This window comes from Bombus huntii, chromosome 1 (genome assembly GCF_024542735.1).
Source record: "Bombus huntii isolate Logan2020A chromosome 1, iyBomHunt1.1, whole genome shotgun sequence".
In the NCBI taxonomy this organism is placed as follows: Eukaryota; Metazoa; Arthropoda; class Insecta; order Hymenoptera; family Apidae; genus Bombus; species Bombus huntii.
The window spans coordinates 13271727-13284555 of record NC_066238.1 but is presented as its reverse complement, the minus strand read 5'-3'; the positions used below and the strand labels follow the sequence as shown (position 1 = coordinate 13284555).

Here is a 12829-nt window from a genome sequence, read left to right as displayed (position 1 = left end):
AGAGCGTACTGTTTGTTTAAGTAAGCCGACGGCCAAACTTTTTTTCTCTTTCGTTCTCTTGTTTGAAATTGATGATTGCATGGAACCGCTAATACCGCCGCAACGGTTACGCGGGAAGAAACAGAAAAAATGAAGTAACGATAGAGTAGGAGGAAAGGGCGGGAAAAAGCGAACAAGAGGACCGCGAGTCGACGTTGCAGCTTGAGAAATGATCGTCGTTCAACCATGGTTTTTCCGTCAACGCAATGTTTACGCCACACGTGGGAACGTAGTTCCAACCGTTTTTACCATAGAGATTTTACTCTTCAAAGCGAAACTTTTTCCGATCCACTTTGGTCATTTCTATGGCACGACTAGTAATTTGGTAATCGCAAGGCGTTACAAAAAATCCCAGAAGAAACATGTAGTATTCACGAAAACAAGCAAAAAAATCTCAATGAACATGAGCCTAAATACCATTAATTTCAGTAGTATAAAACTTTTTAACAGTTTCGACATTTGAAAATTTAACCGTCTCAGTATTTGATAGGAATTTATAAAAAAAACCTAAGTTTTTGAACAATTTAAATAATAATTACCGCGTTTAAACTACGTACAGTCAGGAATAAAAATAAGTGGACAGCTAGTGAAAATACATATGAACAAAGTTTCATTAAATATGACTTGATTACACAAAAATGTCAATATTAGTTCTAATTATTTATTAAACAATCTATATATTCTAAAGGTATATAATGTATGTACATATTTCCTTCCACTATGTGTCTACTTATTTTTTACCTCGACTATTCTTTTTATTGGTAATATGTCACGTGACCCGTCAATATAGACTAGGTAACGCCATGTTAATTATTCATCTAGTGGGCGTATGTCATTGTAAGTGAATAGAGCTATGTAAAGAATGATTTCTGTTCTGTGACAGTGACAAAATGCATCTTGCGGTTGAAGACCAAGATGAATTAAAAAGGATCAAGTTTCAAAGGAGATATGGGTTTTTCCGAGCGATTTCCGAGGCTATTTCACAAAGAAAGGTACGATAACCATTTAGGTTAAGAATTAAACCAGGGGGTCGGGCATTCTCCACAACGTATTTGCACGCTGCAAGGTGGATAATTTTAAGTGTTTGCCGTTGAGATAAAGATTGAGAGCCGGATGACTTCTGCACCCTCGAATTCTGCCGCTCTAAAATTGCCCCAACCTGAGTCGGTCGCATGGAACCGCGTGTGTTTGCTCGGTTTAGAGACTAATGCCAGCCCACCATCCCGACAGTTTACATTCCGTGCAAATACCTCTTCTGATGTCCATCACTTTCGCCTGTCGATCGCTAATTCGATTCTGCCTTTGATAAAGTGCCTGTCACAAGCAATTAATAAACTTTACCATAATTTTCTGTTAATTCAACAGACGTCACGTTACCATTCGCCATTTCGGTTTTTTAAGTGATTTTCAATAAAAAAAAACGCATTGTTTTTGCATCCTTTTGAATTTGCCTTCAATTCTCGTATTTTTAGGTTAGGTAGAAGTTTTTAATAAATCCCGCCATAATTTTCATTCGCTATGTTAGTTTCCTAAACAATTTCCAATAAAAAATACGTATTATTTTTGTATTCTTTTAAATTCGTTTCCAATTTTCTTGTTTTTGAGTTAGGTAAAGATTTTAATAAAATACAGTTGTAGAAACTAAATGGAAGAACTAGCAACGAAAGAAAAAATATATGGCAAATTTCTGGAATACCTTTTAATAATTACGCTAGAATTGAATGTGATTTGACCAAAAAGAAATTACACATAAAATATTGCGTTAACGCAACGTTGGTTCTTAATACATAAATAGCTAAAACTCTGACGGAATTTGGAACCAACGTGCATTTTAGAATAGGGCACACGGTTATGTTCCAAGAGATTTTCGACCCTGGGTTTTCCATAAACCAAAGACCCTTAGGCGAAAGGAACAGGATAGACTAACGCGTGCTCGGAGAGATTCTGCTAACTGGTCAATAGGTATATACTCTATCTTTCGGCGAACTAACGGATTGCCGGCACGAAACGTCCTAAAGCCCAGCTTTATCCTGAGCACGTGTTTCGGCAGATGCAGTTCAATATTGCCTCGAGCGAAAACCACCGAACAACCGGACGAAACTTTACTCGTTAGTAAATCGTAGAGCTACTGTGTTAGTTATGGAGCTCTTTTTCATATTAATAACGAATATTAATTGTTAACGAGACTTTCGAATGCAACCTCTAATAGTTAAACATAACCTCTTTATATCTTAATTTTACGGAATACTAGATTATAGGGCAACTATACTATGTAATACTTACTGAACTTTTTCTTATACTAATAACGCCTGTCTTTTGGTTATAACCTCTAATAATTGGCTTTGAACAACATAACCTCATAATAATCTGTATAATTAACAATGTAAATCATCGGCTATATTAATATCAAATGAAATATCTTGTAATTTTTATTATATATTTGCAGATTTGTTGCAAACTTTAACAATAGATCCATAATAGTCGAGACTCATAACAGTGCTATCTAATCAAATTTTCCAAGTTACAAGACAAATTATGTACTTAGCTTGACTCAATTAACTTGATCGTACTTTTTATTATTAACATTGAGCTCTGCAAAAAGAATTCCATCGAAATTACGCAGGCATCGATGTCGTTCGATCATACAAATACATATCTCGATGAATAAAGTCGGCTGGACGTTGCAAGATATTCTTATCTTTCCATTATCGCCCACGTCGATACGGAGAAATAACGTTTCGTGAGTCGTGACTAGAAATAATCGAAATCGATCTCTGAGATGCAACAAAGTGCCAACCAAAATGCAGCGGTTGTATATACAATAGTCGAAGCATCTGTTTGAAAATTTCGCGAAGCTTCTAAACGAGTTCACCTTTGTATTATTTTCGCAATCCTAAACGATGCGTTACTTTTATATTTTTTCCCTCGTAAAATCGTTCGGTTTGTTAATCCGATTCAAACGATTGTTTGACCATTTCTCCTTTTTTTTTTAATTCTACGTTTCATTGTGTTGAGTAAAACGAATATTTTTTTCGACAGTATCGAAAATTTTCCCTCACAATAATGGAATTAATTTTGATCAATGCTACGGATAATTAAATGGACCTATTATTTTCGCAGGTGTTTATATCGATCGTGTTTCGTACTGTATACATTTACACTTTTGTGAATACCGATGTTCATCGTTGAAAAAAGAAGAAAAAAAAACGAATTGTAACGAAATATTTTTTTTCCAAGCACTTCTCTCTCCGTAATACCAACAAACATTCGATACGTTGAACAATAGTTTTACAAGTGTTGTATCGGTCGGTATCGCCGAACCGTGAGACGTATGGTGGGGCAAGGAGAGTTGGATAAATCGAGAATTTCGTGCAAAGATACCTCAAAAAAATAACACAAGGTGTTTTCGTTACGTTTCATTACGTTTATTTCGTAAGGTTTTCGTATTCGCACGACTTATCCTACGTTAATAAGTTTGCGATTATTATTACTAATTCGTAATATCAATACGTTTTCTGTATATATAGATCTGTCTATTTATACATATATAGCTTTATCTATACAATCTATATATCTAATATATATATATGTGTGTGTGTATATATATATATACACTCTTTTTAATAATATACACGCAGAGATCTATCTACGATACGATTTTTTCCGTTTCAATCGTTTAATTATTCACACGATCCGTTTTGCAATAAATATATATTATATCTTAATCCTCGGTAAACTACCAATTTCGTGCAACCAAATCGCGCGCATTGGTTGCAAGGAATAACGTTACGCGAATAAATGCATAAAATGACGAGACACACAAACGCACTACCGAAAACGATCGTATTACTTTTTACGAATTTTTATCACCTTTGTCTCGTTCCATTTAATTAACTAGCAGAAAGAACTTTCATCGTTTTCATTGAATGTATAATTGGCTGGGGCTGATATTTTGAGGTTATAAATTAGAACATTAAGTCCGAGACGGATATACGAGAAATAACTATTGTTTATTTATTTGTTTACTGTACGTACATCAGAATAACATACGTACTTATAGGTTTCTTTCTGTTTCAATTTCTTTTATTTGCCTGTTATTGCATAATTGTATCGTATTAATAGAGTATTATTTGTACTTGCTAATACGTAAACACTATTTATAATTATAAATTGTCAGATTTCAGATTGAAACACCGATCGATGTTGTTTTTATGTAAATAGTTTAAATCTCAAACTGTAAGAATTATTTGTAAATCAGTATTTAAAATTTTGAAAAATAACAAATGATTTAGTTCTAAAACCTTATGCAATCTTTTTTATATCTCTCTATGTATAATTTAAGAGTCTTACCAAAGATTGAGTAATAAAATATTACTGTTATTTATTTAACATTACCATCCTGAACGAGGTTCGTGGCTTCTTATCTCCCCTTGCTTGTCTCGAATTACTATACAGAATTGCTTGCAAAACATGTACATAAATGTTAAAAATTTTATAACCTCACTATATCACTCCCATCAATTGTATCCATTATAGCCACAAGAACGTTTGATGCGAATTATCGATGTAACTTTCTTCATCCATCAATTCTTAACTCAATTGAGAAAACGACTTTGCTACAGTCACTATTCTGTATCAAGTATAATAATATTCCATTAATCCTCGATTGTAAATACCATTATGGTATATTCTCATTCCCAATATGGCGTCCAAGATTAAGAGCTATATAAAGAAGATCAATAAATATATAAATAATATTCCAACATATTGCGAATATTATTAATGAAATTGATTTTAAAAACTATCAAAAATGATCACTAAAATAAAATTTATCAGTTTAAAAATTATATTGACATCGTAGTGCTAAAACCATCTGGTATATTAAATTGCATTAATAATCATCCATTTCTTTATCAATTCTTCTATTTTATAGTCTAAAAATCTGTTTCTAAGTATCTTGAATATTGATCTCGTGTTTTTATCGGAAATGGATAATTCCGACAGGGACACGTGCACTGCCTGAAATATTTTTTTCTGTCTCATTAATTCGCTGCAGGTTTGTACAGTTGCAATGTGTGCAGGATCGTTCGTATCTTAGTGCAAACAAGATCATCGCGAGAAGAAGGAATTTTGAATCGGCCAAAATTACCGTAGATCAGTAAAGAGATCTGCCTTTGTTTGCTCAGGTGACGACGATCATCACTGATATTCATATCTGTTTTCACGCCACATCTCGCGTCATTCGCTCTTCCGATTCATTAATGAATGATCCAGCATGCAATAAAACTGATCACGTAAGTATTTAGAGATCGAAAGTATCATCCCGAAACCTCAATCTGTATAATACTGCCCTCCTTATACGTTTACGTAGTTAAAATGTCCTCTGTAGTATTTTCTGATTTTTTAAAATTTGTTGGAATATTTAAAGTCTTCCGTGTCCATTGCTTTAATTCTTGCACTTTGAGTAAATTAAAGCTACAATTTCTGCATTTTAAGTAAAGTTATACAGATTGTTACGAAACAATTATTAAATATTTGTAATTGAATAAAGGAGACTATAAAAAGCAAAAACCTCAACTTTCCATCAGATTTTCAATCATCGAATTTTCTGCTATTTACTCAATACAAACAAAGAAATGAAAAAAAAAATTATTGCTGCCAGCAGCGGCCATTTTGAAGCTATATGTCAATCTGCTATCTCCTTAGATCAAGTAGTACATGTGTACTAAACTTTTTACGCCCCGAAGAAGGACACGTGTTCACTGTGATCGCGATAATGTCTTGAAAATGTCAAGTATGTATAACTTTAGTTGGCATACAACGATTCATTTCCTTCGTTCGTTATTTCTCGATCGATATACATACATAGAACCGGAATAAGATTCGATAGAGTATAAAATACCTCGAACTATATGTAGTTCCACTCCAACAACATGTCTCTAATCGAAGTGGAAATTAGCGAATGTTATTGAACTATTCGCACAATTCACTGCAAGCATTTTAATAATTGACAGACTCATAAGAAAAACAACCTTTGCCAAGAGATACAAAATTTTATGATTTCATTAAATATAATTCTTCTACAATATGAATATAAATATATTTATAGTAATTAAAGGACAGCGCCAATACCTAAAATGTATTTTTCTGGATGAGAAAGAAATGCAGCTTTCGTATTAAAAAGTGTAAAAGTTTATTATTCCGAATATTAGTTGACTATGAATATATAGCACATTCCAGAAAGTGATTTGATTTTGATTAATCTCAAATTGCTTTTTCTTAGAGCAGTCCAATCTCATTATGGCAGTCCATTCAGTTGTTTAATACGAAGAATATTTCATTAAAGGGACTGAAATAAATTAAAACAGAAATAAAAGATGTTGGAGATAAATACGAACAAGGATCGTTTTTGTCATGAGTCCTTCAATTCTCTCCTATTCGTTAAAATCCTTTTTTTACTGCACCTATAACGTGCTACGTTATACATTCATTGTACTATTATCAAGTACATGAACGATGAAATATCTACAGCTATTTTCGTATCGTTTAGTTCGTATAGTTTCGGCAAATTGAGATTCAAATTGATATTACTTTCACGCCGTTTTATCATGGATTTCTAGACTTATCTAATTCCACTCTTTGGCGAGCTCTTCCGTGCACGGGATCCACTCTTGTTTCACATAAACCAAGCTCGGGTCGTAGTGCTCGGTGTGATGTTCTTCAAGGCCTCGGTGATGAGGCCTTGAATTTCGGTATTCTCAGTACTTATGCAACGTGATGGGTAGATTTCCGCTAGTGTTGACAGTATTGCAGTCTTGGTAGTATCTGTGGTACAAGGGTGGAGACGGAGCTGCGCTCGATGAGAGAGGAGTTGGCGGGCTGGATCTGAAAATTGTGGATACTTTACCACATTTTCCAAAATCGTTCTTGCAAAGGAAAACATCCATGGATAATAATTTGTAATATATGTAACACTGTTATTACATTTTTTTCAAATAATTCAATTTTGTTACATTTAATATCTCACTAGGTCATATTATGGTACAATTATGTTATATAATTTATGTTACATTATAGTTATTTTCTCTCGCTCACATTAACATAAAGGTTTAGGAAATTAAGTTTCTTACTTTTAATGATAAATATCTATTCTGCTCTCGCTAGAATACGTTATAAAATTTATATTATGCTATATATTCGCACATTACAAAACTGCACTTTTGCTACATTTTAAGGCAATACAATTTAAAATTGTAAATAATTAATCTTAATACGCTTAGCCATCACCAATCTCATTACACTATCTACATATATTGTAGTACAATTATATTTCAATATTATATTCATATTACTTATATTATACTTATTTATATCATAAAATTTCATATCGCTTTAATTACAATACAATGTTTAATTTCAAGTACTTAGATCCTTTTATTCTTTTATACATTTACCTATTTACTTATAAAAGACATCTTTGGAAAGAGATCTTACAAAAAAATTTTTTTTAAGTTAAGAAAAAATGGTAATAAAATAAACAGCGAAACAATGAATAATTTTGATCTAGATACATATATGCAAAAATTGTACTTTCGCTACAGTACAATTGCAAGTTCTAAATAATTAAATTGTTCTGCTTTTCGTATACTACAATTCATTAGACATCTTCCCCGGATAAAGGATAAACGACGGTAGTACAGCGAAAGGATCCACCAGTGATTTCTGTTTTTACCTGTAAAGCTGACAGCTCGGCGATTGAGTATCCTGATAAATGGCGGCGGCGTCGGGACTGGCCGCCTCCTGGTACCATTGCGAGTGTCCCGCGGTGTTGTTATGGTTTCTCGAATTGTATTCCGTATGATCCATTATGTAACCAGCCGTGGGCGTGCAATAAGGCGCGTACATGGTTCCAGGCGGCGAGCCGTTGCTCCTAGACACGGTGCTGCTGTGACCGTATCCAGTAGTCGCCATCATTGCCGCGACGGCGGCCGTCGTCGTGGTTGTAGTCGCGCAAACGGAGGGCAGGTGGTCCCTGGAGACCACCCCCGAACCCATCGACTCCCTGCTCGTCATAATCGAGTGTGAGTGAGGGTGAGTATGTTGAAGACCGTGAGGATGATGCGTATGATGTGGATTATCCCTTGTCATTAGAGCTGCGCTGTTCTCTCTCGTCGTCATCAATGCATCCACGCTAAAACTAGTAGGATCTAATCCCATAGACACATCTTGAATGCTGTCTTGATGAACCTGATGAGCTTGGTGCACTTGATGACCCAGAGCAGTTTGGATGACGCTTTGGCCAGCTATTGCGACGGCTGACGTCGTCGTTACCGCTGTCTTTGTGTCTTGAATAGGACTGTGAAGACCGTATTTCGCTTGTACAGCCATGCAATGACTACCAGCGTCGTTTACCGGCTCCCTTTTCGGTTTACACAAAGTCGTGTCCAGGGTGCCCAATTTCTTCGTAGACGCATCCGACGGTGGCGCTATTACAATGTTACTAGGTTTCGTCTCGTCCTGATTACGTTGCTTCTCGGGAACCAAGCCTTGTCTCTTTAATGCTTCTTCTTTCTCTTTCAGGGCATCCTTCTTTTTAAAGCGCCGCCGACGCCTTAGATAAGAACCGTTATCGAACATATTGTAGCTATCCGGGTCCAGCGACCAGTAACTTCCTTTACCGGGCTTCTTGTCATCCCTTGGTACCTTCACAAAGCACTCGTTTAAGCTGAGATTATGCCTGATCGAATTCTGCCAGCCTTGCTTGTTCTCACGGTAATAAGGAAAACGCTCCATGATAAATTGATAAATCCCGTTTAGCGTGATCTTCTTGTCGGGAGCGTTTTGGATCGCCATCGCGATCAAAGCTATGTAAGAATACGGAGGTTTTACCATATCCTTACCGGGATGGTGAATGTGTTGCTGGGTTATGCCTGAGACCGGGTAACCTGCCGCCGTCGCGTAACCGCCGTACCGGTATTGTTCGTAGTATCCTGGTGCGGCGCCCACTCCTGGATACGACGGAGTGCCCATCCCAACAGGAACCGCCGTTGCGTGCCTGTAATATGCATTCTGCTCGCTGAACAGCGTATGCATCTTTACAAGTGCACCTGATCTTGGCTTTACTTTAAACACGTGGAGGTGATTTTAAAAAAGATTCAGTAGCGCCTGCTCTGTGATACGTGAATCTATATAGTATGTCTAGATCACTGGCTATATATATTTGCAGAATAGTTTCAACGTAACGACATTTTTATTTAATACGTTAAATGTCCTATATATCCTCCAAAGACGGCAGTGAACTTTGATTTTTACATTCACTCACTGATTTCGATCAGTCACATTTAGTTATTTACACTTAGTCACTAAACAATTGGATGGTGGAATCGATATATGATGATATAGGGAATTTCACTAGATATTTCTGAGCAAGTCGATACAGTCACTCACTGAAACTTTCGAATCGGCATGGTAGCCACTCGGTTCGATAGATCGTCGGCGAATTATCAATTCCGTCGGCGGTAGACGGAGACGGCGGCGTTCGTTTACTCGTTAGACCGTTTAAATGGTGTTTTGTTGACGCTTCGGAATATCTCTGTAGTCTGTTGGGAAGTTGGTCTCCGTCGATCGAGGAAGAGACAGGCGGCGCGGCGTGGTGCAAGACAAGGGTGCATCCAGTGGTCGATGCAAGGCTAACCCGTAAACCCGCGTGCACGCGTATTATGATACACAACAGGCCAGAGTTTACTCAACCCCGAGTAAAAACACACTGGGGCCTCGGCCTCGCGAGCGAACGAAGTGTTCGGTGTCGGGCAGCACGGCTGCGCGACCCGTACGTGCCGCTTCTCTTCGAAAAATCACGAGAAACCCCGTGACGGCCTGCCGCCTGTTATTCAACGGGCCACGTGATTGGCCGGCCGCCAATCATGTGACTCCACCTACGTGAGTCGACGAATCAGAGGGCTAGTATTAAAGGGAAATTCGTGGACGCCTCTACGGTTAGGTTGCCAAGGATCGTGCCACACTCCTAACTCAGTCACGCCCTCGTGACTCGCGCAGGGCCGACGCAACAAAAGCGAGACAATGAGCATCGCCCTGCGTGTGGTGTGAGAGCACACGCGAAATTTTTCCGCGCGCGACTACGCGGCCGTCGGATACTTTTACACCGTATACCCATCAATCGACGGATTTTGCAAGATCGAAGGCTGGGCGTTGGATTATTGAGTTTCTTTGTCCAGAGAGTTTTTGAGAGTTTTGATTACGTTGTTTGGTTCGACAGATAACGACGGATTTGGTCGCGGGATCACGGAGAATTTAGAAGTGACGACCACGTGGTGATTTCGTTCTGATCGATTCGCGTTCCTCTTACCTATAACAGTGTTCATTTTCTGGGGGATTGAGTGACATATTTTTTAACTAATCGGAGTTTTGCAACTATATACATATATATGTAGTGGTTTAAGGTATATTAACGGATACTGTTTAATTGACTAAAATATAGTGAGGTAGGGTAGTTATCAAGGATTATATGTACAGGAAAGAGAATTGAATTATTTTGTGTGATATTAGAGAACTTTTGAAATTCTCATCTTTAACTGTAGAAATCTTCAGTTTACTGTTTTAGGGTCTTCGTAAAATTACCAGCAACGAATATATTAATTTATCACTGTAATTATTATTGTGAACTGTCTTCCAAATCGAATTATTCGATGACAATACATGTCCATATTTTTCAATTAATTTTCACATAACTATTTATTCAACTGTAAAAATTCAATATTTTTTCATCAAATTTCTATCTGGTATTTATAAATAATTAATAATACGTGTTTTTGCGTGAAACTTCGAGCTGATAATTGTAATTCTATTGATTTTATCTTCGTGGTACCGTCGAAAATAAGAGTTGCTTGTATTTTATAGACGTTCGTTTTGAAAGACGCGACGAATGGAAGTACGACGCGGTTCTTGCGCGAGAAATACAGATAGGTGTGTAATCCGTGGACGAAGAAACTCTAGAAACCCCCGGGGAAAAGGCTCTCGAGTGGTAGAGTTATATAGATAAGGGAGAGACATCACGTTCTTATAGACGAGGGATTCAATTTGGCGTCTGTTTTTCCAAGGGTTCGACTCCAGTCTTGCGAAAACACTCGAGAGGACACCTCGGCTTCCATCTTAGCGTTTCCACTGGGCTCCTCGTGAATCCCTCCCCCCGAACTTCTATCCAGGTTCTCAAAATATCTTCGATCGTCGCGATGTTCCACTTTTTCGTTTCCAGTTCCGCGAACCGCGTGCCACAAATCACGTGCATCGTCCGCGACAATTCTTCAAACCCATCAATACATCGAATAACAAGCGACGAATCACGCCAGAGTTTTTCACTTTGAAAATAATTTATTTTAAAGAATAATTCTAATTAAAAATAACCGTAGAGATTGTTTAGGCAACGTTTTGCAACCATTTCGAAGATCTCAATCTATCGATCAGAAACGCAGAATTCAAAGTATCTATGGCTATTATCGTCAAAGAAAATGTGATTTTTATTTGATGTTTAAAAAGGTTATTATCTTTGTCTGTTTGAAAAATCTCATTTGAATGAACCTTTTGTTGACAAAATCTCGTTTACTTTTGTTTTCGATAAACGTACTTGCGTGTTAATATTCTTCTGGTTTCATGGAACACGGTGAAACATTTCACCATTCAAAGAGATTTTTTATTTTCGCATTTGTTTTCTGTCTGACTACAATTCCATGTTTAATGTGGTTCGAAACGGGCGTTTTAAAATGTTTTTTCTCTTTCGTTGCAAATCGCGAAAAACAAATGATCTTGAGAACCTTCGGCGCGTCTGCAGACAATTGCAAAGTTTGCAAATTGCGGAAGTCTTGGAGAAAACGAGAAGGAAGGTTATCTTAAGAAAACATTTCATACAATAATTCATCGTACTGCCGATAAAAATTGTTTGACGTCGGTTCCTGTAATTTCGCGGATGACGAACACGAACGTGTGTCGCGATAAGAGACAACAATGTGACTAATTTTAAATACGTTGTCCTTCGCCAAAATGATATTCGAAATTTGCGCGATTCCAACTCCTTAAGAAGAGAAATGCCGATAAACGTTAATTTCTCTGTTCTTCTTCAAATTTGTTAGAGCAGCTCGAATAACGGCTAGGACAACTTTCAATAATTTCACATGTTCGCACTTATGGTTTCACGTGTTCTGGATTCCGCGGTCTCTTTACGACTGACTACGACTAGTTCGAAATACTATAATCGCCTGATTAGATGGCGTTCTTTGACTGACTATCGTCCCTGTCTCGTTGACAAAATTGAATAATTATCTCTTAGAACGTATTATAATCATTTCTTAGGAACGTATCAGGTATTACACGATCCTATTTTATTTTCTCCCAATTCGTTAAACCTATGGAGAATTTATCTCAAGCTGACTCTATTGTCTTTATCTCTGATCTCTTTCATTTTCCGCGCATATAAGCGCGAGTTCAGTCCGAAACGGGAAAAATCGATGACACAACCTGCGACGTTTAATTTTCATTTAAATGAGACAACGTTCATTGTAGGTGTTTCGATTCGGGTCCCTTTCGACCCCTTCCCTCCTACAGTCCCTAAGGCTACCCACACAGGCAACGCTTTCCAACTTTCGGCCAAAGTTTAATTGTCTTTTGCTCGCGTTCTATCTAAATTCGTCGCTCGCCACAGCTGTAGCTCCTCCAACGGCTAATCCATTTGATAAGACTGTGCAGTTAGAAAAATGAAGAGACCGAGAGATGCTACGCG

The 12829-nt window shown here is 37.2% G+C and overlaps 1 protein-coding gene across 1 annotated transcript; it reads right to left on the bottom strand.

Annotated features, from left to right (window-relative positions):
* Window positions 1-3117: 3117 nt before the first annotated feature.
* Window positions 3118-9842, bottom strand: LOC126863351 (fork head domain-containing protein crocodile). Its single transcript, XM_050613823.1, has 2 exons — window positions 7772-9842; window positions 3118-6924 (listed from the first exon to the last, which is right to left on the bottom strand). Exons 1-2 carry the CDS (start codon window positions 9130-9132, stop codon window positions 6798-6800), a joined length of 1488 nt encoding a protein of 495 aa, XP_050469780.1. The 5' UTR covers window positions 9133-9842; the 3' UTR covers window positions 3118-6797.
* Window positions 9843-12829: the final 2987 nt, after the last annotated feature.